The 27,750-nt window shown below is 41.9% G+C and overlaps 1 protein-coding gene across 1 annotated transcript in view; it reads right to left on the bottom strand.

Annotated features, from left to right (window-relative positions):
• Positions 1-27,750, bottom strand: part of C7H10orf90 (chromosome 7 C10orf90 homolog) — a 223,576-nt gene that overhangs the window by 47,433 nt on the left and 148,393 nt on the right. Inside the window, 1 exon segment of the mRNA XM_063103500.1 lies at positions 20,345-21,473. Within this exon segment, the coding sequence (XP_062959570.1) occupies positions 20,345-21,473 (1,129 nt within the window).

Consider the following 27,750-nt stretch of genomic DNA (forward strand, 5'->3'; position numbering starts at 1 on the left):
CTCGAATGGCAGAGCATTTCTGTGGCCTTTCGTTTTTCCTTAATCATTCACTCTGTGCTCAGGAGGGTGTTGGAAGCCTCGCTTGCCTTAACCAGGCTGCCATGTTGGCAGGTGCCATGAATCTGTTTGGCAGAAAGAGACAAGTAGGATAATTTGGGGTTGCGTGCATCCAGCCTATATTAGTTCGTTTCTATTGCTTATAACAGAATACCTGAAACTGGGTGATGTAAAAAGAAATAAAATTTCTTACAATTTGGAGGCTGGGAGATTCAAGGTCTGGGGAACACATACAATGAGGTCCTTCCTTGTGCTGGGGTGACTCCGTACTGTAACACAGGGCATCACAGCACAATAGATAAAGTACTTGCAAGACAGAGCTGACCTTCTAACTCGCTCTCCTTGCAAAGCTATCAGAACCATGCCCATTACTCCATGCATGGATCAGTCCACTCACAGGGCAGAGTCCTCACAATGTAATCACCTCTTTAAGGCCCCACCTTTCAAATACCATAATTGGATGTCCCTCTCTCTCAACATTGTTACAATGGAGATCAAGCTTCCAGTACATGAACTTTTGGGGGACACATGTGCCCATAGCACAGCCCCATGAGCACTTGACATTAGCAACAATTCAAATGTACAGCTCTCATTGTAACCATTTCACCATGGACCTGCCCTTTTCTACTCTGAAACTTACACAAATTAAGAGGCAAACTTGACCAATGCTAACTTCACATCCTCTCTGCACACTGCCTTAGCAGAAGCACAGATGGGCAGAAAGTTAGACAAAAGCAGGTGGGTAGGAGAGTGAGGACAGAGAAGCCAAGAGCTCAATTATACCGTCATTGAGGTCATTTACTCCCTGACTAGCTAGAAGTTGCTGCTACGGCTTTTCTCTGGATTTGAAATTACACATTTTCCATTTCTGACATGACCACCAGCCTAGCCACATGAGGGCAATTTTCAGGAAGGACGCGGCAGACCAGCTTTCAGGCCATGCCGACCAGATAGCAAACCCCTGTGTATCATTAGAGAAAACAAGATGGTCAGAATTTGAGATTAGAAAGGGGTGAGCATTTCCTTGCAGGAAAATATAATCTGAGTTTTAGGGGAAATTTTCTCTGCTGGAAAAGGAGTTAAGGGACAAGATTGGTTTGGGAGACCCTTCATTTTAAGTTCTCTGCACCTGTGACATTAGGTACTCTCTCTGAATAATATGGAATAATATACAACAGTCAGAAATTCAGTATACTTAGAAATAATTACCTTCAAGATAATTATTAATAATTATAATTATATCTATATAATTATTCAAGATAATAATAATTACCTACAAGATATTGCTGACTGGAGCAACACAGTGCAAGCCGGTTATGGTATATGATTGTATCTTAAGAAAGCTGTTAATAAATCAACTTTTTAAAGAGCAAGACCATTCACCATGTTAACAGGCATGTGGCCAGAAGGTTCTGACCCCGTCAGGGACAGCTGGGAGTTGCACAGAACCAAACTAAGCATTTCGAGCTTCGCAGGTGGAGCCGAAGTGAAGTATGATTACACTTGGCTTTCTGGTCTTTGCTAGTCTTGTGACTGGTACTCTAATTCCTTTTGGTTGAGGAACTAATTCAACTCGGCTGCAGAGACTCTGGTTTTTGTACTTTATATTTTATAATGTAATTAATGATTCACATCCAATTACATCATGTTAGAAATCCTGTCCCAATCCTTTCTCCACGAATCCTGGTCTCAGTGCCTTGTGTGCTGACCTGATCGATGCTCAGGAGAAAAGCAGAAAGCTCATTTGTAAGCACTGAGCCAAGCCTGGAATGATCAGTGATATTTTAGCCTAGTCAAGGTTGTCTGAAAATACATGCATGCTTTTGATTTGTGATTTGAGATCATGGGATGTATTTTGGTAAGGAAATCCTAAGAAAGGAGGACTACGTCTTCAGAATAAGACTTCAGCATCAGCTCTATAAACACGGATTTCACACCAGTCGGATGCGGGTATTGTCACGTCTCTCCTGACAGCCCTGGAGAGGCCCCAGAGTGAGGCCTGAAAGCTTCAGTGTGGATGGCCCCCCATGCTGGGTCCTAAACTTCTTTTCCATTAGCCGATAAGCCCCCAGGGATCCAAGAACATGCTCTGTTTGTCATTCTCTAAGACTTTCTACATCTCTGTGTCTGCTGCGTGCTGCGTCCGCCCCCTGGAATGTCCTGCTCCCGTTCCATTCATTGGAAAGCAATCCCTCCCTGCTCTATAGGATCAGCACAGGGTTTGGATATCCTACAGGCCTAACTGACTCATTCTGCAAATGCGGTTGCTGGTAGAAGTTTGTCTCTCTTCTCTCTCTCTCTCTCTTCCCTGTGTGCATCTTGGGACACAGGAAGTTATCTTTTTCTTCACTGTATCACCAAGCACAGTAGTTCATAAGTCCTCTGTATTCAACAAAACTTTTAAATGCGTTGCTTTTGCATTCCAGGTCTCTTTGTGTTTACCTGTTCCCTCCAGATCCATCATTATTTTGAGTTGTCACAAATACCCCAGTCCTCCAGAGACAAAGAAGTCAGAATACAATAGTAGAAATGAAAAACATAAGTTTAAAATGATTTAAGGGTCACTAATAACACTGGTTCAAATGGTACAGGCTAACTACTACTGTGGTCCCTACTGACTCCCGAGGAAAAAACCCTAACACTCAAATAGCTGAAGGGGAGATTGAATACAAGGCAGTTTCCAAAGTAGGAAACACACATGGCCAATAAACGAAAAGTTCTGCCTTATTTGCAAAGTGAAATTAAACAAAAATAAGATGCTATTTTCACCTGTCAACTTAGCAAAGTGTAAAAATACATATATTCAATTCTAGAGACACTATGGGGAGACAGAAACTATCCTCACTGCCAATGACAGCGCATCCTTCTCCAACATTTTGTAAAGCGATTAGTAACGTAGAATCAAAAGGCTTAACAATGTTCAAATCATTTACCTAAAAATTCTCCTTCCAAGAATATAGTGTAAGAACATAAGCAGAGGTGTGGTCAAAGTTTTATACACACAGATATTCATTAAGTATTATTTACAGAGGTAAAAAGTCAGGAATCAAGCTAAATGCCCAACATTAGGGCTGTAGCTAAAAAGTTCATATCACCATGTGATATGAGTATTAGACAGCTATTTCATATGTTTGTAGAGAATTTTTAATAACAAGGAAAACTTGTTATTAAATCACTCTGATTCATGGCTCAATAAAAACTATAACAATATTAGAAAAAGCCCAACAATGTGAACAGGAAAAAAAATTCTTGAAGAGTAGACACTGTACAATGGACTGAATGTTCACCTCCTCAAATTTATATGTTGAAACCTTGATCCCAGTGTGATGAAATTAAGAGGCAGAGTCTTTGGGAGGTAAATAGACCATGAGGGTGGAACCTTCATGAGTGGGATTAGTGTACCTGTAAGAAGAGGCCAGAGAGCTAGCTAGCTCACCTTCTGCAACATGAGGATGTAATGAGAAGTCAACAGTCTGCAACCCAAACCCGACCATGCTGGCACCCTGATCTCAGCCATCCAGCCTCCAGAACTCAGTAATAAATTCCTGTTGTTTATAAGCCATCCAGCCTATGGTACTTTGTTATATCAGAATGAACTAAGAAAGACATCATTAAGTGTACTTGTTTAAACAAAGAGGCATACTATGTACATGTATAGAAAAACGAATATCACAATGACAATTAAACTCATCTACAAATTTTTAAAACCTTGACTTTTTAATGGATGGCCAACTTAACAAAATCCTAGTGGAAAAATAAATTCATGAGATGTTTTGTTTCCTGCAACTGAAAACCTTGGAAATAAGCCTAAATATATATTTTAAGTATTTGGCTTAGCTTGCAAGAAAGTAAGGAAACTCTTAAGAGGTCTACAAGAAAACTGGAAAACAAATCCAGCTGCCTTAGGGGCTACTGGTGATTTCTGGTTAGCTAGAGTTTTAGATTTAAGGCTAAACAGAGGCAAGGAGACAAAACTTGGGACCTGAGGATGTAGGAAGTCAGATTGGAAACCCTGCATAATGGCTCAATTCATAAGCACAAGCTCATCCCCCTTTAGGCCTGGTAGCAAAATTCATACACCCTGCTTAGTATTAACAACCACAGGCTGAAAATTTAGCATAATGTGAGTCCAGCTGAGAGAAGCATGAAATGCCCTCTGGAGGAACTTATACACGATCCAGAGAATTTCCACAGGGAAGTTCCAATGAACACGAGTTCAAAATCATATTAATAGTATATGTGGACCAGAAATCACAACACATACAAGAAAAAACTATCAGCAGCAAAAGTCAGCAGAGAAACCAGACTGCAGATTCAGACTCACGTGTACCTCAGATATCAGGGTTAAAAAAGACATTAAACAAGGGGCCGAGCCCGTGGCGCACTCGGGAGAGTGCGGCACTGGGAGCGCAGCGACGCTCCCGCCGCGGGTTCGGATCCTATATAGGAATGGCCGGTGCACTCACTGGCTGAGTGCCGGTCACGAAAAAGACAAACAAAAAAAAAAAAAAAAAAGACATTAAACAAAATTTAAAACTCAGATCAACTTTAGGTACAGCTGAAAGTAGAATTAGAAAAGTAGAACATAAATCTAAAAAAATTTATTGAATGCATTATAGAGAATCAAAGAAATAAAAAATGTGAAAGACAAGTTAGAAGAAAGGAAAATAGAATGAAACAGTATAAAACACATCTAATCAGAATTCTGAAAGGAGATAATACAGGAAGTAAAGGAGAGAAAATGAAGACATGGCTGAGAAATTTCCAGAACTTATAAAGTCAATAACCATCAGATTCATGAAGCACAACAAATCGTGAAAATAACCAGAAAGAAACCCACATCTAAATACAGCATAATAAAGCATAACACCAAACATAAAGAGAAGATCATAAAAACAGCCCAAAGAAAAGCTATGAATTTATGACAAACAAAGTTCTCCACAGCAACAGTGGAACCCAAGGCACTAGGGGAATATTTTCAAAGAACCGAGAGAAAATAATTGTCAACATAGAATAGGACACCTTGTAAAGTCTTCTTTTAAGAACATGGTGGGATAAAGATGTTTTTAGACTTCCCATCCTTCCCTAACGCAAACCGACCTGAGACAGTTTACCACCCCAAACTTCTCCACTTTGTTGTGCTCTCAAAAGGACACACAAATGTACTTTAGGAAAGTGAACACTGATAATTGATATTATAAACAAAGACCTGACCTACATAAAGGAGAGAGGAGCACAGGTGGTGGTCAACATGAGGTAAATCTAAACAAGGCATAAAAGTCGAAAAGCAAAAGGCATAGAACTGAAACGTACTAGACGCCTGCCTGTGTGAGGAGCTGATGGGGTGAAAGTGTTCTAAGGTTCTAAGTTGTCGAGAGATGAGTAAAAATACTGATTAACTTTTGGCTTTGTTCAGTTTATGTGCTACAATTTCTAGCTGGTTGTTAAAACAATAAAAATAAAGAGTATAGTTATACCCCAACTAGCAGAGACAAAAAGTAGAATGAGAAAAAAAAATAATTAATTCAACACGAGGCTACTAGAGAGATAAAAAGAAATGAGGAACAAATAGAAAACCTAAATAAAATAATAGAAACAAATCTACACATATCAATAAGTGATCTGAATCTTCTACTTATATATATAAGAATAGCTAATAAAATTTTGCAGAAAGAGAGAAGTGATCATAATCTCGCCCTATCAGATACTGAAGCTCATCACGAAGATACACTTAAAATGATATCAATGAGTATGTGCAGAAAATATTTTGAACCGAAAGTAAATGAAAACAATACATTTCAAAATTAGAAAGAAATTGCTGGGGCTCAGAGAACGATGCCTCAAAGTATGGCACTTCGGCCTGCTGAGTACTTTGAACTAAAGGACACTGGACTCAGGCAGCCTCAGAACCAAGGTCTCTCCGACCTTCTCCTGCACTCCTGCCCCTTGCCCCTCATTCGCTTCTGAAGCAATTCATAGAAACCAGAATTCCTCTTCCCCAAGGTGGATCTCAGAAACTAGAACCCTTTTTCCCCAAAGCCAGACATAAAAACTAAAATTATTACTTTAACTTTCCCCCGCCTTTCTGTCTAGAAGCTGGCCATAAAAAAATTCTCTGACCTACCCTTGATTGATAATAGGTCATAAGACTGTCATTCCAGAGGGCTCCTGCCCCATACCTGGGAGGAAAAAAAATGCTACACAGAGAGGCCAAAAATAATCTGAACAGACAGGCCTTGCTGGGTTTCCCCACTCAGTCTGTTAGCATTAGATTAACCCTTTGTGCCCAATCATATGTCTACATGGCTGTCCCCACTTCACCAAACCTAAGCATAAAAATGGATAGTTTTCTCTGTATCTTTGCATCTTCATTCTTAAGGTTCCTATTGTCATGTAAAATTGTGATGAAATGAATTTGTTATGCTTTTCTCTTGTCTTTTGTTATAGGAGTATCGGCTGGGCTGTGACCCTTGTGAAGGGTGAGAAAAGGTATCTCACATTTTGTGCCCCCACAAAATTATAGCTTAAAATGATTATATGAAAACATTTGATATGAGCACTTGATCTAAGCTTCCCCCTCAAGAAGCTAAAGAAAAAAAGAAAATTCAGGATAAAGTAAATAGACAAATGGAAATAATAAAGCTAAAAGCAGAAACCGGTATAATAGAAAACTGACAAATAATAAAGAAAATCAACAGAACAAGGCCTGAATCTTTGAAAAAAATCAATTAAATGGACAAATCTCTAGCTAGGGTAACAAGAAAAAAAAGAGAATACAAAAAATACCAATATCAAAATAAATTAGAGGACATCACTTTCTTATTATCTAGGATATAAGAAAATATGAGGTAATTAGAAACTACCATGAACTTTAGGCCAGTAATTTAAAAGACTTTGATGAAACGGCAAACTCCTTGAAAGACACAAATTGCCAAAACAGACTTAAGAAGTAGAAACACTGACTCATATAGCAAGTAAAGAAATTACACTCATAATTAAAACTTTCCCAGGCCACAACTGAAAGAAAACTTCAGGCCAAGACGACTTCACTAGTAGAAATAATACCAATCCCCCCAAATCTCTTCCAGAAGCAGAGGAGAAAACACTTCCCAGCTCATTTTATAAAGTCTTGTATTTTTCTAATACCCAAACCAAAAACATTACAGAAAAGAAAATGACAACCCAATGTTCCTCACAAACATAAATGAAAAAAAAAAAAAAATCCTGAAAAATATTCACAAATTAAATCCTGCTATATATATTTAAAAAATACAATGTCTTGTGACCAAATAGTTACTCTAGAAATATATAGTTAATTTAATACATGGAAATCAATGTTATTCCTCATATTTATAAAATAAAGAAGAAAAACCCTATTTTTAATCCCAATAGGTACTTAGAAAGCATCTGTCAATATTCAGCACCCATGCATAATAAAAGCTCTCAACGAATTAGTGATAGAAACAACAATTAACAAACTAAACAATATGAATAAAAAATGGCAAACTACTTGAATACATATACCTCCAAAGAAGGTATACAAATGGCCAACAGGCACATGAAAAGATGTTCAACATCACTAGAGGATAATTAGGGAAATGCAAATCAAACCCACAATGAAATACCCATCAGGATGGAATTCATCCAAAAAAAAAAAAAAAAAACCCAGAAAATAAGTGTTGGTGAGGATGTGGAGAAATTGCTGGTGGGAATGTAAATGGTGCAGCCCCTAGGAAAAACGATACGGCAGTTCCTCGAAAAATTAAAAATACAATTATTGTATGATCCAGCAATTCTACTTCTGGGTATATACCCAAAAGAATTGCAAACAAGAACTCAAGAGACATCCGTATACCCATGTTCACTGCAGCATTACTCACAAGGGCCAAAAGGTGCAAGCAGCCAAGTGTCCCTCCATCAATGGATGAATGAATAAACAGAAGGTGACATATTCACGCAATGGGATACTACCCAGCCTTAACTAGGAAGGAAGTTCTGACACATGCGATGGCATGAACGAAGCTTGATGACGTTATGTTGTGTGTAATAAGCCAGTCACACAAGGACAGATATTGTATGATTTCACTTACATGAGGCACTTAGAATATTCATTCATAAAGACAGGAAGTAGAATAATGGTTTCCAGGGAATGGTGAGTTAGTGTTTAATCCGTAGGGAGTTTCAGTTTTGCAAGATAAAGAGTTCTTGAATAGTGATGATGGCCACAAAACAATGTGAATCACATAATGCCACAGAACAGTACCTTAAAAATGATTAAAATGGTAAATTGTATGCTTTGCTTATTTTTCTGCAATTAACAAAAGAGAAAAAACTTGGGAATGGAAGGACCCTTCCTCAACCTGGGAAATGAAATCAATCAATCAATCTATCAATCTATCAATCTATCTATCTATCTGTCTGTCTGTCTGTCTGTCATCTATATCTATATCTATTTTTCAAATCCCTACAGCTAGCAAGGGATAAGGTAAGGATGTTCTCTTATCGATTCTTCTCAACATTTTACTGGAAGTTTTACCCAGCACAATAAGGCAAGAAAAAGTAATAGAGGTCATCAAGATGGGAAGAGAAGAAATAAAACTTTATTCATACATAATACTCTTGTGTACATAGAAAATCCTAAAGAATCTACAAAAACACTACTATAATTATTAAGTGTTTTTAGCAATGTTGCAGGATTCATCGTCACTATAAGAAATCAGTTATATATATATTTATACGTAAGCAAAAAATGTTGGAAATAAAATTTTAAAAAATCAATCACATTCACTTACAATAGCATTCAGAATAAGAAATAGTAAGCATAAATTTTACAAAATGCGAAGTCGATCTTTATAATGAAAACTACAAAACAGTGCTGAGAGAAATTAAAGATACATGCACTGACATGGAAGAATTTCCAAAAGCATTAGTCTGAATGAAAGAAATCTTACACAAAAGAGTCTGCTCAATTTGCTTCGATTTGTATAGATTCTAGAACAGTGACAGAAAGATCAGTTGTTTCTTGGGGCTGGGGGTGGGGGAAGATTTACTGCAAAGAGGCCAAAAATTTTTGAGGTGATAGAAATAATCTGTATCTGATGTGATGTTGGTTACATGGGTGTATATACATAAAATTTGTGCACTTTAATGTAAGTAAATTATGCTTCAAAATATCTAGTTCAAAAAGAAAAATAAAAAACCAGCAAAGAACAGGACTAGATTGAGAGGGCTTCTTTCAAATATAAAATTAAAATTTGAAAAAAGCATGACGGTGGCCAGAGTCTGTCACTACCTAATCTTGCAGTGGTGAGCTATGTAACATGCCAGCAGTTCACACTTAGGAGAATCTAAAAGATTCCCTCCCATCTTTCAGATCCATAAACTGCAACAGAGAGGCTTTTGCAATTTATACAATATTCAAGTTGCATGAAAATTTCTAGAAGAAAGCAACCACATAATTCAGGAATTTCTTGTACAAACAGAAATCTGATATATGATGGACACTGCCAACAAGTAGAGAAATAATGGATTATCTCATCAATGGTCCATGGGCAACTGGCAAACCATTTAGCATAAATGGATTCCAGCCTTGCACTACACAGGAAATATATCCAGAGAGATTACAGATTTAAACAAAAGTACTAGAGAGGAATGTAGGCTAGAGAAGGACTTTCTTAGCCTGTCAGGGAAAATACAAAGGGAAGAAGATTAAGAATATAATAAAAAATCTGAATGTCAAAAATTACCATCAACAGACATGATGACTAAATGGCATCCTGGACTGGATCCTGCAACAGACAAAGGACATTAATGGAAAAAATGGTGAACTCTGAATAAAGTCTATAGTTAATAATATTGCACCAATATTAATTGCTTAGTTTATATCAGTGGTTCTCAGCTGGGACCAATTTTGCTCCCTGGGGAACATTTGACAATGTCTGGTGACATTGTGGGTTACGTACTAAGGGCGGTGGGGAGGTGCTACTAGCATCTCACAAAGGAGACCAAGGATGCTGCTAAATGCCCACAACCAAGAGTTATCCAGCCCGAAATGTCCACAGTGCCAAGGCTGAGAAACTGTCTTGGATAAATGGACTGTGACTGGATCAGATGTTAACACAGGAAAAGCTCCGTGAAGGAAGTACGGAAACTCTCTGGGCTCTGCTCGTAACTCTTCCATTAATGAAAAATTATTTCAAAATTCAAAGTTCTAAAAATTACCATACGTAACATTTAGAAAGTGAATTCAAAAATTTTAACATAAATGAAAAAGCAAAATAACAAAAGGTTAAAGAAAAGTGAACAAAGAAAACATAATTCACACGAGAAGAAATATAGATGTGTAATGAAGCTGAGAAAGTTTAACTTGTCTATGAAAAAATACAAATTAATTCATCATAAGTGTCATTTTTCATTTACCAAAATGGCGTGGAGATTTTAGTAATGACAATACCTGATGTTTGTGCATTTGTAGAGAAGCTGGTGTTTATGTATAGATAGTACAACCTGGAGTGTCAATTGGAAATCTATATTAAAAACCCTTAAAATTATGTCTATCCTTTGACCAGAAATTCTAGGAATCTGGCTTAAGAAAATCACAGGAAATACATGTTTCTGTCCAAGCACATTTATCAACTCATTGTTATAAAAATGCAAAAACGAAAATAATCTATTTAACCATTAGATTTTTTAAAATATATGTATGTAAGACATGAAATAAAACTTCACTATTCATTGTTGAGGAAAAGAAGCTTTCTAGAACAGTGTATGTTTTGCATGATCCCCTTTTTGTTAAGAAAAGGAAAGGAAAGAAAGTACAAAGACAAAAAAGAAAAGTTTGTTGCATTTATGAGAGAATGTAAGTAATCTATTTGGGAAGATTACTGAAATATTAACAGTGATATTATCTCTGGGTTATGGGTGATTTTCACTTTCCTCTCTTTGCTTATTTATATTTTAACTTTTACAATGCACATATTTTACTTTTTCAATAAGAAAAAATAGCATCCAAAAAACAAAGGAATTAAAAAAGAAACAGGTTCCTTTTAAACCTTTTCTAAACAGCATTGTCATGGATGATGTTAGACCTGGAGAGACCACAGCCTCCAGCAGTGACAACAGCCAAGGTGGGCTTCATGGCTGGAACACTCGTGACGGGCTATGACACACGAATTACATCTGCACAAACTCTCCCTGATATCTACTAAGTTTTATCTGTACCCAAATGTACAACACTGTCACCTTCAATGTATTTTAGGGACCGCACCACGCAAACTCCACTGGCTGGGGTTTGATGCTCCCACTGCCCGCAGCTCATGGCTGTGACTTCTGAACAGTGAGGTGGTCCACTTGGTCTCAAATGACAAGTGTATTTATGAGGGCACAGGAGAGGTTGCCAGAGAAACTCAAAGTTATTTGTTCATTACCTCCATAGGCCATCTGATCAAAAATGCCTAAATATGTTCCATCCATAGGCAAACATGGATAAGCCTCCATCTTCTTAAAACAGCAGAGCCATTCATCTGCTGAATATACACCAAAGACTCCCTGCCACTTTATTCACCTGCGAGCCTGTTCCTTTGATTTAGTATCTCACCCAAGGACCGAGTAGATTTTAAGTAAAACTATAAGTATGTGAGGGTACTTCCAAAAGTTCATGGAAAAATAGAATTAAAAGATAATACAATCTTTCCGCCAACTGTTAGAAGTGCCCTCATATAATTTTGCCTTTATTTCAGCCAACTTATGGATTGATACATGGGAAAGACAAGACAAAGTCAGGAGTGAGTTTTGCACACCAAATGTCGCCGTGAGATCCCACCATATTTGCAAGAGACGAGCCTCCAAGTTGGCTCTGAATTTTCATCAAACAACGTAGGAGAAACATTAGTTTCTGCATGGATCAAATGCCCTGAGAGAGAGGAATCAGAGTTGCTCAGAAGATGCACGATCCTGGAAACAAGGGGAATTAAGGTTTTTTCCCTAGTGGGGCCCTCGTAAGCAGCATTGTATAATACTATGGACAACACACATGGTTAGTGTAGGCCTTGTCACAACACAAAGCGAAAGTAAACAAATGCTGTTCTACAGGAAGCAAAAATAATATAGTTCTCACATACAAATATTTCAGTTAGTTGAGCAGTGGTTAATAAAAATTGAATTTTCGTAGCTTATGTTTTCAACGTCTGATTCTATAGACTACAACCACAGAATAGGCCAATTTACATACTTGTCATCCAGCTATGACTTTTGATGTTCCTACAGGGCATTCATCACAAGGGTGGGCAAGGGTAGGCATTTGAGGGAGCAGATTCTAATCTTAAGTGGCATGATTGTGTTCCCGGCAAAGAGAACACCTGTACTATGCACCTGGCCTTGAAGAGTCTGCCCATTACCCCTAAATAGCTGAGAGCCCAGATACATAGTAGAAGGGACATGCCATCCTCCAGAACAGAGCCCTTAACCAGGGAGGTACGGATTCGGGTGTGTTGATTCAATCATAGGATCAGCATGAGTTTTGCAGAAGTACCCCAGACAGGTCTGACTCTCTCATCTGGTTAAGAACACCTTTTCCGCATTCTCTAATAATAGTCCCTGAATGCTGTGAGATCACTAGATACCCCATATGTGGACTGTGGTACTTTATCTGCAGTAATGCCCTCATGTGGCTATGACCTAACAGAGGAAATAGATGATCACATGATAGCAATACGAAAAATATTTCTGCATTTAGCAACAGGCTGCTTGGACAACATAGTTTGGGATGAATTTGTGGACTGGTCTACCATCTTCACCCGTCTCTTGTTTTCCAAAGTTAGTCATTAACACTGAAAAGAAAATCACATTTTATGGAAGGATATGAGCTTTGCTTTAAGATTACTGGGAAGACAACAAAAACTCACCAAGCTAAAAGAATTAAACACATCATCTACTTATCACATTTTTTCCTATTTTCCAGGAGAGTCACCTGTATCTAGGACGCTTTTGTGCACAGAGTTCATCATGCTACTACCTACCACCTCTTTGTCTCTAGATCATGTCTAAATTGACTTCTTGCAGACAGCTCAGATGATACTGGAGACTAATGAAAATGATAAAATGGTACTGAGTCTCCACTATGAGCCCAAACTGCTTGGTGCTCCTTGTAAATTACCTTGCGAAGGACGTGGCAAGCAACTAGCAGAGTTTGAACTGAAACTCAGATGGGCCTCATTCCCAAGCCCACGGTGCTTCCACCAGGTCACCCTGACTATCACTGTTACTTACGTATAGATGGTTACTCTGCAATTTCCTAATTTAAAAGTTCAGACCATTACATGGTCAGCCTGCTTCGGGCCTTGAATCCATCTCTCTTCATCTATCCCAGGCAAATCTGAGAAAATGGCCCATTAGCAATGACTACCTCCTACACACTGCAGGGACACACCCCATTTGCACAAATGAGAGAGTTACTCAGAAAAAAGAGAGAAGAAGAAAAAAGCCCTTTTCTCCATAGAGCTAGCTGGGATGGCCGAAATGAGCAACCATTAGACACTGTATAGACTCCAGAGAATGCTCTGAGAATCGTATTTATGATTACGGGGGAAATGACACAATCTCATCAAGACTTGCCAAGATTAAACAAACATTTGTAAAAAACCTTCAAGATACGTTTGTAACATTATTCCTGTTTTCTCTTCTTTAACATTAAATTTGGCCATCTGAAGGATAATAAAGCTGTTTCATGATAATACTTGATCATTCTTACTGAGCTCCTGGAGGGAAAAATATTTCAAGATGTCCTCCCACCCCTCCAGTTTTAAGACGGTATGGGGATTTTGTAGTTTTCACTTTCCTTTCCACAACCTACCTCTTGACCGAGAGTCTTATATGGCTCCCCTCCCTTTCCTTGCCAGGGGAGGTTTGGGTGTGAGCACAGGAAGAGGCGGTTTGGGGAAGGGAGGGCCATTGAAGTGGCTCTGACATCAGCATGGACTCTGTTGAGTCATCAGAATGACCTGTCCTCCACCCAGCACACAGGGCCTGGGCACCTGCTCTCTGCTGGGCGTGGAGAGGTCAACAGCAGTGACTCAGACTTGGACTTGCCCTCTAGGAACCTGTAATCTGGAAAAAGAAAAATGACCCCCCATGAAACAGCAAGTATGCCACATTAAGAGACTGTAACCTGCATGGTGGGGACCACCTCTGAGTTTTGCTTCATCATCGTGGAACCAGAGACTAGCCCAGTGCCTGGTAACATGGCTGACAAAGTCAACGTCAGGTGAGTGAGGGAAGGTTGTCCAGGTGGGACTCAGATCTGGTGCTAGCAGGAGGTGCTAGGGCGGGACATGTGCCCCAAACACTGAGTGATGATGGCAATTGGCACAGAAGTGCCCCGTCTTGCTGCTGACGTGGAAAGAGGCAGGAGAGCTGGAGGCTGAGATTGAGTGGTAGTGGGCACCGGCATGTAGGGGACGGGAAGAGGATCAGAGAGAGCCAGGAAGGTCCTGGTCAGACAAGGTGTGGAGACCCCCGAGGAAACAGGATAGGGAGGTGGAGGACGGGAGAGCTCTCCCCTCTGCCTCCGAGCATCACTCCCTCACCACATTCTAACAATCAGCCTGAACATGGGCTTGGCTGACAGCTGCTGTGACAGAGGACTACAGCCCCAAATGAATAAATGAATGGACTGGGAGAGAGAAGTTCAAGAGATAACCTGGTCCAGCTCTCTCATTCCACAGATGACACACAGAGACCTTGCAGGAAAGTGCCCTTCCCAAAGTCACCTTGAGGCTTGACCTTGAGCCAGGGTGGCACACTTTTTCTGTAAAGGCCCAGATAGTAAATATTTTAGGCTTTGTGGGATGTATGGTCTCAGTCCCAACCACTCAATTCTGCCATTGTAGTGTGAAAGCAGCCACAGAACAATGTCTAAATGAATGTGCATAGTCGTGTGCCAATAAAACTTTATTTACCAAAACAAGCAGAGGGTTAGATTTGGCCTCCGGCTCATAGTTTGTTAATGCCCACTCTGGAGCTGTGACTAGATACCAGGGGTCCTGGTTTCATTGCCCATTCATCAGCTGACTCTAATGCTCCCTGGCTTATCTTGGTGTTAACAATAAAACAAAACACAAAAGCTCATTCTGCTCAATTCTCTGGCTCCACAAAAGGTAAGAAAACACCATCATAAGATTGTTTACTTGGTCCTCAACCTGCACCCACCTCATCAGCAGGAAAGTGCGCAGTTACAGTATGAATGTTTGCCAGCCACCAACAATCTTCCTACCTAGCTGAGAAGATCTGCAGGGTGGAGGCAGCCTCAGGAACTCTGGAGGAGGCCAGACACGCCCACAGCCACGGCCAGGCACCATGGCACTGCCAAATCACCGGATCCGTTGCAAACCCTGTTGGCTTACCTAGGAGACATAGCCCCAGATTCTGACGACTTCTCAACACCTCCCCCACTGCCACCTTGGTTTACTGTCCAAGTCACGGCTCCCACTCCTGGAAAATTGCCCGATATATATTCGTGGAATGAATAAAGAAATGTCAGAGGTGGGAGAGTAGAGTTCTCCACCATCGTCTTCATACAGGTACTAAAGGCTACAGCCCACACACCCATCCCCTGCCCCAGGTCTAGCCTAGCAAGATCCTTGGCTTGTCTCAGAGAATTATGAGGTCACAAGAGTGTTAAAAGTAGATCGAATGGCAGAAAGACCAGCTGTGATGTCCACTGTATCATATCACTCAGATGGCCCTTCAGGAAAGGAAGGCTTCTTCCCCAGCTGCTGGGAGTCCTGCAGGAAGACAGCCGCAGTGGTCTACCTTACAGCAATTGGCCGGCTAAAGAGAAGTGCCTCACCCAAGGTCACACACCCTGCCAGGGGACATAAAGGCCTGTTCCCCTTGCCTCAACTCAGAATAACTCTGAAGTCCATCCCAAATTCAGAGTCCCCTAAGAGGCTGCCTGAGACCTTCATTACGACTCCTTCCAGAACCTTCTACCTCTGCCTGGTCCTGCTTCTCTCCTTCCCATCCAAGAACACTCCTCATTAAATGCCTGTCCATTAATATCCGCCTCACAGCCTGATTTTTTAGGGAATCCAACGTGCTACACTGGCAAAAAGGTCAAGTTTATCTTGGAGGATGGATTTATTTGAATTCTAGGTTGGGAGTCAGTAAATTAAAGCACTCAGGCCAAATCTGGCCCATTGCATGTTTCTATAAATAAAGTTTTATTGGCAACAGCCACACTCATGTATTTATGCACTGCCTGGCTGCTTTTGCTCTGCAACAGCAGAGCTGAGTAGTTGCTACAGAAACAATATGACACACACAACCTACCATATTTCCTACCTGGCCCTTTACCAAGGAAGAAAACAGAAGGGTTGACGTCCTCAGTTCTAGATCATCAAAGAAAAATCACATTTGTGAAATAAGGGTCCTTAAATGTCTTTGGCCCTCCAATAAGAAATCCTTATGGGATGGGGGGGCTGAATCTAAGGCAGGCTTCTCCTTTACAGGTGGGTTTGACGTGTACACAGTTTGTTGTCTGCCCTTGGAGGGTATAAGTGAGATAAACCTCACTCACTACCGATACGGCAGATGATAGCATCGGGACCTGAGTAGACATGGCCTTTGTTTGCTGTTCTGGCTGATCTTCCTTCCAGTCATTCACATCGCTGCCTACTAGTAATACTAGACTCCACTGGGGACTTCTCAGACCAATGTCACCAGAGCCGTGCCCTGACAGAGGACATTCCAACCCAGAGAGTCCGCCACAGAACATCACCACTTGAGGTAAATAGGTGTGGACCATGTGTTCATTAGTCTCTTCTCTAATAGCACCTAACAACAGCAGAATATTTTGTTCTATTTACTTGGATGTCTCAAGAATGAGGGAAAGCTTCCAATGCAGGCCACAAATACAAAATAAAATTGGCAATAATAAGTAATGTGCCTAAGGCAATTGTGTTTCGGGCATGCACGTCCGGTGAGAAGAGAACCATTCAGGTCAATACTGTATATCCACAAAGAACTGGACTTCAGGCCAGGAAGGATTTCTGAGCCAATATATTTTAACTGCATTAAATGGCATGGCTTTTTATATTTCACCGGAAATTAACCTGTAGATCACTCTCCTAATAGAGTCTACCAGGGTTATGGGCCACCAAATACTGGTATTACTCCATATGTCCATGAGCAGTCTTCATATACCACCTTCAATAGTGACATGGAGAGGGGGCCCCCACTGAGAGTCACCACTCCCCTCACTGCTCTGTGTGGGGCTGTCCCTGGGAAGGGCACAGCATGAGCCATCACACAGCTCTGGCACTTGCTGACCACATGGACTTGGACAAATCATTTAACCCTCAAGCCTCATTTGTCTGGTCTACAAAATACAGATAATGATATTCTCTTTACAGAGGGTTTGAATGATTCAAAATAATGAATGTAGCCTGGGGCCCAGCACCTAGGATTTCCATAACACATGTTGTGGCTCTGGATAAGACGAGCACAGACGAGGAGAATGACAATCGTGATCATGGTAATGATGATGAAATTTTCTCAATAACAGATGCAGGATTTTGTACCATGCCCACCTATGTGGTGCTAGCAGGCTGCTTACTAACAATAGAGATGGAAAGATAAAACATGCATGGACCGAGTAGATGAGCAAAGGGGAAACCAGATCCCAAACTCTCAGCCCCTGAAAGAACAGGCACCGCGTGTCTGTGGGAATGCTGCACCCCAGGAGACGTGGCCTTCCTGTGTTGCACAAACTGCTTGGACATATCCCATTTTCTCTACCTTAGTCATCTGTCTGGGTGCATGTCCTGGAGGATCATTCAAGAATACAGTTTTCAAGACTTTCTGTTGGCCTCTCTTATAGAGTCTCCCAGGTGGCACCTACCCAGCAGCTGACTGTCAGCAAGCCAGCCTAGAGAGGACTCTGCTCAGGAGGTATTCTGGAATCTCTGAGATAAAAAGAATCAGATTCAGGAACTATGAAGTCTGAAGACCGCTGATAGCATGTGTCACCACGGGAGGCTGTCAAGAATGTCACAGATAAGATTCCAGTTCCAGACAGGAAAATACAAACAGTTCCTTGGAGTTTTAATGAGCATCGCCCCAGTCTGAGAACTAGCATTAAGGCTAACAAGCTTTGTCAAGAGTGAAGGTCTGCAGCTCATCCTGGAAACATTGTGTAGATTGTGTGGGGACAGACTGTGGTCATTAAGTCAATGAACTGAATTTATAAATTTCAAGCATGAATTCTATCACGGGAACAGAAGTGTTTTCCTGTCACCTGACAAGAAACATGGTCCACTGGAGATTAGTTTCTGAGAGAGCGAGCATGTTAGCACTGGGGTGCGTGTGCACGTGCACAGATCACACACGCCAGGCAGTGGCCTCAAGGATCTGTGGTTTTGGGCTTTATGACCGAGAAGCCCAGGGTAACGTGAAGCTTCTCTCTTGCAAATTCCACCTCACGCAATTAGAGCAGCAATGTCTTTAAGCTTGAAAGGACCTTCAAGAACACCCAATCCACCCCCACTCTAGTTCCCCAGGCAATAAGCTCAGGAATCAGTGCTGCTCGTCCACAGTCACTCAAGCACTAAATAACAGACCAGCGACTTTCCCGAAGGTGCTCAAGATTTGCAAACCCCTGTGAATATCGCCCTCTTCAAGTGATAGAACGAGGTCGCATGATTTAGAGCCACTCGGGTGCTACACGTGTGAGTTTGGGGATATAGGGTTATTCTGAGGGATGCTGGCCCATGCAAGGTAGAATCCACTAATACTATTTGCTTAAGAAAATCCCCCACAGGTGTAGTCATCTCACAACGTCACAATCAAAAATCTCCTCGGTGTCAAAGCCAAAAAATAAGTTGGGGAAATTTTCTCCACTCTTTGTCCTCTCTCTGAGATGGATGTTTGAGATCTGGCTCTAGTTATTTTTAAAGATCCTTTGGTGAAAATTGCTATAAATCCAAATTATTATTTCACACCATGAGATGTGGTGTAAAGACAAGGATGTGCTCCAACTGGGGTAGCATCCAACAGTGCGGGTTGTGTATTTCTGGAATCTTCATCAATAAGAAAGATGAAGTACTTAACTCGGGCAGTTTCTTTAAATACTAGAGCAGGGTTTATCTTTGGAACACTCCTGCTGCTTAGATCGTCCTCTTTGCAGTACGTCTGTAAGACTCAGAAGTATTTCCACGGTTAAATCAATCTGAAAGCTGTGTCGAAATTGCCTTTAAAAAATCTCTGAGCATTTAACATATATACACTTGTTAAAATTAATTACATAATTTAACATTTCTATGCACATTATAGTTTCAAATGCTTTACAGTCATTTTTATTAATTAATAAAGCTTTATAGGACAAAAACTGCACCGTAAAATTACTATGCATAGACCGCATTTTCAATTTTGCTTCTATCTCTCAATATTTTCCCCTAAATGGAAAGTCACTAATTCATAAACCATAGGCTCTCACAAAGGAAAACTGAACATGAGAAATGCACAGAGGAAGAAAGAAATCTGGCCTCTTTCTTCCAAAAAAAGGTCCGCTTTCCTCCCCTGATCTCCCAAGAAAGGCAAAAGGGCCCCAGAGCAGCCTACTTTGGGAATTCTGCCTGGCCCTGGAAATGGCAGAAACAGCAACAGATCCCAGCCAAGCTGCCCAAGAAGACACAACCAGGGACACAGAAAACTGCTACTGCTGCTGTTTGGCATAGAGAGTCCCCAGCCTGCCTCATTTAGAAAATGTCCTATAATCACACACACCCACGCGCTCCCTTACACATGCACACTCCATTACAGAGCTTCGTGGTCTAGGTTCTTATGATATTTATGAGGCTAACTCATACATACCAACTATGTGATTGAAAAATAAAAAGTGCAGAATTCTGGACACTCCTAAATATGCAGATGTTTGGCAACAGAGAGACAGAACATCTGGGGGGTCGGCACTGTGTTCTTCTCACCCTGTTTTGGAACGTGCTAGGCATAGTCCACATGAACTTCCTTTGTGGGCTAGCATTTCCTACTCACCACACACACTCTGGAACTACCTTTGGAAACAAGAATTAGAGGGAAGGTCTCTCATAATCTACAAACTCTGTTCAATCAGACATCAGCACTGAGCTCTCAGTTTTCAACTTCAAGCAATGCAGTCCAAGCAACTCTACTGAGAAATGCCTCCTGGAAGAAGTTCTGTAGGAGACATCCGCTTCATCTGCACCATGGCAGGCATTCCCACCAACCACCTTCCCGTGACAGGGGCACCACTCACCTGCCGTGTAACTCCAGCCAGGGATGTGAATGGACAGCTGGTTGGCATGACCGCCTCTAGGACAACGAGTGGCCTGGTCCTCTTTCCCTGTGCTTACAGTGACCTGCTTGGTTCTCACATCTGTGAATTCTGTGTTTTCCAACAGAGAAGAACCACTCCAAGGACACATACTGGTCCCCAAATGCACCTGCCCCAATGGTAGGTTTTCCTTCAACTGTCTTTCTGGTAAACCTGGGTTCCAGCACCAGCCCAGGCGGCCCTGGATTCCCTGGGTGAGCTCTTGCTTCAGGCCTCCGCTCATTGGCTCTCCATTGGCTACACCACCAGCTCCACCTGCTGTTAGTCTGTGGGAACGACAGTTGAGGTTGAGGGACAGGACGGATCTGTGCATTTGGGGGCTGGCAATTTGAGGTTGTTCAATGGGGACAGAGAGAGACTTGTCTAAGTAGTAGATTGAATTTGGACACTGCCGAGACACCCTGAGGTGGACACAGGAAGTGAACACCAGCGGGCCCTTTCTCGAGGGTGGGGTGTCTGGGGAAAAATTATCCTCCTTGTCCTCCACGTGGGTGAGCCAGCACTTTTGTCCCTCACACAGCGGTGCGTGGGCCCCAGGAATTTGCAGCCTTACCACCGAGCCATTTCTGGAGAGCTCTGTACAGGCAAAAGTTCTGTGGTGCCGACGTGCATGGGCACTACCAGCCAGTGCTGGGGTGTCCCGGAGTGTAGCATCCTTGGCCCTGCACTTGTGACACAGTGAGTCCCCAATAGTCCCCCACACCAGGGCGCTGGCTGGGGGGCCCACGCGCCTGGCCGTGATGGTGATGGATGCAAACCCTTTGTGGGGCCCACTGTATGGGCTCTCCTCTTTGGGCGGCAGCTCCATCTCAGGTCCTCGTGCATGTGACAGTGTCGGGATTCCTAATGGGTCCGGCAGCAAGGCAAACGCCCTGTGGATGTTGACTCCGCTGCATTTAGCCAGGGATTGGTTCGTGGGATATGCCCGAGGCTGAGCGATCACACAGGGCAGGGGCAACCCGCCCCCCCTTTCTTTTGATTTATTCTCATCGATCAGCTGCGAGATGACTATGGATGAAATCATTCTTGGGCTCTGCGGTGCCAGAGTCTCCTGCAAATGGAAAAAGACCCCAGTTACTCCAGCAGTCTCTTGTCACACAGGCAGTCAACTGTCTTTAGGGGCAACACTCAGACTTTCTCATTCCAGGCTTTTTACCCCACACCTGACATCATCTCTGAGCGTTCAGAAGGGCGAGAACCCCAGATCTGTGTATGAAAAGCTACACATTGTGGAAACATTAGTCTGACTGGTAAATTGTTTCCTCTGCTAGGTGTCTATTCTTAGTTAATGTCAATGAGGGTTGTCAAATTTGTATAATCACCTCTACCAGGCCCAGGAGCCCCCAAATACAGGTTCACAGCCTCAATGTGGAGAATTCTGGAGGTGGGCTGGGACTTGGGGGCGCAGGTTCATGTGGGAGAGGAGTCAGTACCCCCCATGCAAGCAGCAACTGTGCTGATGGGCAGCCCCACCCTTCCTGGTCCCTCCCGCAGTCCTCCACCTGTGCTGGTTCAGACTCTAATTCAGCTGCTCCCTCCAGCTTAGCATCAGGGAGTCAAAGTCCAGAAAGAAAAACAATGGAAATCAAATGCCCAAGCTTGCCCAGACTGACACTGTGACAATCAGATGATTTCATTTAACGGGGGTGAGGTGGGGGGGGGGCGAAATAGATGTAGTTTTGCTGCATTTGAATGACCAGTTGCACAAGCATGAGCTTTTGTCCAGTATTTTAACTTAATTAAGGCATTTCATTCTTCCTGATCGGCAGATCGTGCATCCTAATGGTAAATAGCTACTGTATCCAAAACTGTGTGCTGTGGTTTTCAATACAGCATTTAACCAGGTTGTGACCAGGAGGGCGAATCTCTTCTGTCCTCATTTTGTTTTTATTATGGTTATGTATAAAGAGCTGCAGAAAATGACATGGAGGACTGATTGTGTCCCAGCACTGTGTGGATGCTCACAGGGTGCTGAGCCCCCGTTGTCACATTCATTGTTACACGTGCTTAAAATGAAGCCTTGCTTGGAACTGCACAGGATCCAAAATAATACCACTAACTCCTGACCTACCACTGCTTGCAAAAAATCCTTGCTTTGGGGGCCTGAAGGCATAATTGGGGTGCCAAGCACTTAAAACAGCAGTTCTCAAACCCTAACATGTCTGAGAATCACCTCGGAAGTTACCATTGCAGGTTCCCTGGGCTCCAGACATTCTGATTCTTAGGTCATGGGGAGGAGGAAAGCCCAAGCATCTGCATTTTAGCTGACATCCTGGTGATTGTGATGTAGGTGATCCAGGAAGCACACTTGGAGAAACATGGACAGAGTCGTGAGGCTGCTGGTCTTCTCCAGAGAACAGCTTTTGGAGGAGAAGGGCCTGCATATGTTGCGAGCAGGGTGCACGCTTTCCCCAGGATGTGATGAGCAAGCACAGTGGCGATTTTCTCTTCTTCAGGGAAGAATTAATATTCATTTACTCAAACACTGTACTGCATGTGCTCTTGCGGCTGGACATTTGATGTGCAAGTCTGCATGGCTGCAGGAGGACCGGCGTGTGTGCTCTTGGCACCCTGGGGGCTCTGTGTCACCACTGTCAGGCCTGGGAGGAGGGTTGTTTTGTTTTTCAGGGCAACCTCCATCACCTTATACGTGGATATTTTTTTAAAAAATATGCGGGAATTTGCAAATTCAAAACGTCAACAGGAGATGAGCAAAGAAGGAATGGATAGGAGAGTCATTAAAAATGCTTTTCGTTTCTTAAAAAAATCAAAATATCACTGGATATATCCCCTCCCCCCAAAAAAAACAGTAGCACTGAGTCACGAATGGGAACATTCAACCTTCTCTTTTAGCCTGACTGCTGCCTTATGCTTCAAGTTCACACCATGTGGTTCTCCATCAAGGGGGTCTCCCATGCGGGTCGGGCCCTGCCTGGAGCCCTGCCATGGGTAGGGCCTCCTTGCTAGTGGTTCTCAGCCAAGGCGCATCGTGAAAGCCCCAATGCCCAATCCCTAAACAATGACATTAGAATCCCTGGGGGTGGTAGAGGACCAGGCATCAATGTTTTTTAAAGCTTCCAGTGTGATTCCAGCAGGCAGCAAACAACGGGAGTCAACAGTCTCGATGCTTCTGCAGCACAATCCCCCGCCTCCCCTCCCCTCATAGCATTTTTTGTGACCGCAGTTTACATACAGGAAAACTGAAGTGCACCTGGTGCCTATTTGGCTTACACAGTCCCTCCTATTTTAGTTAAATTTAGTTCCGATAATAACTGTTCCCCATGCAAGGTGCATAATCATACCCAGTAGGAACTCCTTTGACACTGGTCTTTGAAGAAAAAAAAAAACAAAAAAAAATATCCACCTTGGAAACAGCAGTATTGGTCTTATTTTATAGTGCAGTGTTTCTCAAAATTTGGATCAGTGACTACCTGCATAAAAATCACCTGGGAGGTGGGTGGGTAAAAATGCAGATTTCTGGATCCTGTCTTCCCTGGACCTAGGTTGAATCGGGACCTATAGGGATAAGACCCAGAATTTGTATTTTTAATCAGCTCCCAGGTGATTCTTGTGTGCACATTTGGTGGAAAGGGTGCTGGGCCGGGACTCAGGCTGCCTGGGGCCATTCTGAGCCTGGGTCTCCAGACCGGCTACAGGACCTTGGACAGGGCCTTGGCATTCACAGCTGTAGTACAAGGAGAAAACGGGTGATACTGTAGTTTCCAACATCCAGTAGATACCCCACCCTTCAGACTCCTTGGTGTAAACAAGGGGTTCATTCTAGGAATGAGCACTGTCATCCAGCCTGGAACAAAGGCAGGAAAGACCCCGACATTGGTAATGCCCACCTGGCTCCACACCTGGACTGAGGAGCAGAGCCCAGGCCACACATGCAAGGGATTCCCTGTGGCTGGACTGGGGTGCAGGCCGAGGGTGTCTCTCCAGAAGGACCTAGAGGCCCAGAAGGGGTGGGACAAACAATCAGCCACCATCCCATTACCTGGGGCCTGGCAGGTGTGACTGACTTCGACTCCATCAGATGCAAAAGGACTAGGGAACAGCAGTAATGAACGTGATGAATTCGATCTTATTTCCGAAGCTCTTGAATTGCTCAGTGTGTCAGGGTGACACTGTTTCTGGGCCATAAATGCCAATGGAAGCCCAGTTCCAAAGAAAAATGTTTTGCCCTCTCTGCCTCACAGGGAAGGTATGAAGATCAAAAAGATGACGGACATGAATCTCCTCTCAAAACACGAACCTGTTAGGGAACTCTAGGGTGTTACTTTTCCTATGATTCAGCAGAAATCAGTGGATGTCTGATATAAACAAACGTACAGAGGAATGAGGGAATATTTATATCAAAGTTATACAATATTATAGTGGAATTTACAATGAATGCATTTGAGTTTATCTGAATTATATAAATAGAAATAACACGTTACATATCTAGCACATTTAAATTTTGTTGATGTAAATGTGAAATCAGTGCAATTTTCTAGGTGAAAATTCTGTTACAACATACAGTCACCATGGAATAATTTGTTCACTCATCTGACAAATACTTATTGAGCACCTACTGTGTGCCCGGCACTGTGCTGGGTGCTGGGAGGTTCTCCTGGTCTCATAGAGTTAATAGCCTAGAGGTAACGTCAAGCCGGTAACCAAATTACAAGACCAGGAATTATTAGGTTAAATACTAGTGTGTTTTTACCAGTGTTTGGACACTGCTTTGACAAAAGCCCTAAACAACAGAGAGAAATTAAAAAAGAAACACTGGACTCTTTGCTGTTCCATGTACTTAATACTCTTGTAAGGGAAGTTCTATTTATCAAATCCTATTTTTCTCATCACAACCATTTAAATAATGAAAGACAATGTTCAATCTCTTAAAAATCTATATTAGTTTGCTAGAGCTGCCATAACAAAGTACTGCAGTCTGGGTGACTTAAAAAACAGAAATTTACTGTCTCACCATTCTGGAGGCTGGAAGTCTGAGATCAAGATCTCAGCAGAGTTTGTGTCTCCTGAGGCCTCTCTCCTTGGCTTGTAGATGGCTGTCTTCTCCCTGTGTATTCACCTGGTCTTCTCTCTGTCCTTCGTGTACTTATTCCTTTTATAAGGACACTGGTCACATTGAATTAGGGCCCACCCTAATGACCTCATTTAACCTTAATCGTGTCTTTAAAGACTATCTCCTAGTACAGTCACATTCTGAGGTACCAAGGATTAGGATTTTGACACATCACTGGGTCTGGGGAACCAAGGAAGAAATAAGAAGGAGAAATGATTTGATGTTCCTAAGTCAGCCTACTACTTTAAAAACTGGGCAAATTTTCTTTAAAACGTAATCACATTTTTCACATCAGATATTTTTCCAAATTAAGCTATTTCAGGGTGACACTTCATCCGCCTTTTATACTGGGTTAACTAAACGTGGCTTTGCACAAACATTTCTTTCATCTAAAATAAAATTAACTGATGTAAGGTTTGAAAGGAAGAAAATCATCTTATATTTAAAGGACAACATTATAGGTTGGAGAGGTCAGGCGAACAGCTGGGTTTTGTGTCTTGTTTTGGTAGCAAACCATCCATTTCCTGATTTTTTACATTTGCTTTGAGATACCGATTTCTTTCAAATGTTTCAAACATGATTTTGTAGAATTAGCAACGGCTTTCAGAGCTTTATTGACTGTTTTCAACTTTATATTTATGCCTTAAGGCATATTACTAAGAAGGACCTTATTTCCCAAGCTGAAATAAGATAGAGATGAGCAGTAGATGATCAGAGAAATCAGATCCCAAGCCAGTGCGGTAAGGATGCTTCCATTCCTGCAGCAATTTGTTTCTCCAAACGATAAGCATCTAATCTGATCTGTACCTTTGAAATCTACATTTTTCTCCATGAGACAATTCTTTTCTTTCCTGTTGCTGCTTTGCAATCTACAACTGTATCTGCCACATGGATTCTTTGGATACATCCCCCCAGACTCTACAGACACCTCCACATTCACTGCAAACACGCCTACCGCCATTTAGTTGATCTAGAATCTTCATCACTAGGTAATCTGTCAACCCAGTGTCATTTCATCTCAAAAGTAAGAGCCTTTTCAAATGTATGAGCTCACTCTGGTACGTAGCAACAGGTCAAGACAGAGTTAATACAAATGGAAAACCTGGTCTTTTCTCACTGTCCACGGTGAAACTTTTGTCTTTCTATGAAGTTACTAAAAACCAAAGGATTCAATGCAGTGTAATATCTAACAGTGAAAAGCCCGCAAGAATCAATTTTTCCCAAATTTTTTTATTGTGGTAAAATACACATAAAATTTAACAACTTACACATGTTTAAGTGTACAGTTCAGTGGTGTTAAGTACATTCTTAATGTTGTGCAACTGTCACCATCATCCATCTGCACAATTCTTTTCATTTTATAAAACTGAAACTCTATAACATGTAAACAATAACTGCCCACTCTCTCCTCCCCCAAGCCCTTGACAACCACTGAGAATGTTTTTTAAAAGGGGGAGTGGGTAAGTAAATCATGCACAACTGCATCTTATATTGTGCAGAAACTGAAAATAAAAATTGCAAATAATTTAAATGACACGGGAAATTGCTTACATTGGAATATTGTGAAATGAGAGAGCTATAAAAGTTGACATGCATCCCAGTCTTATACTTAAAAATGCATGGGAGAAATAAGGGAACTGCATATATAAATATTTTCTTATTTATATGTTTCTGCATTTTCCTAAGTTTCTACATGGGTTTGCCATTACTTTTATTATTGGGAAAATTTAAACTTTTTTTTTTTAAGAAGAGAACTCTGTACCATATTTCACTCGTTTTAAATAATCACTTGGCAGAAGAGGAGCCTTCATATCATCGCTACAGCTTTGACGCCTTTGGGAAGGCAAATGATCAATCTTGTGCAGGCTCTGGAGGAGAGGCAGAGATTTACGGCAGTCACAAAGGCAGGGTATCCACTGGTGTGTTTCATCATCTTACAGCAGCCTGCAACACACACCCAGGAGCAAGCTCTGAAAGCTCAAGGTTGGGAGGGAAATCTGAAAGTCACACTACCGACCAAATTAGATGATGCAGATCATTCCAGAGCAGATGTTTAGAGACTTGTTTAACTCCACCACAGATAATGACCGAGGGTGAGTGTGCATGTGTGAGTGCGTGGGTGTGTTACAGGGATCCGGTCACATGGCTCTGAAGATCTACATCATCATTAATGATCAAACTCTGATTAATGTGGACATTGACAGGCAAATGCAGAGATTCATCAGCTCAATGTGAAAAACAGATGGGAAAGATCACC

Source organism: Cynocephalus volans, chromosome 7 (assembly GCF_027409185.1).
Source record: "Cynocephalus volans isolate mCynVol1 chromosome 7, mCynVol1.pri, whole genome shotgun sequence".
Taxonomy (NCBI): Eukaryota; Metazoa; Chordata; class Mammalia; order Dermoptera; family Cynocephalidae; genus Cynocephalus; species Cynocephalus volans.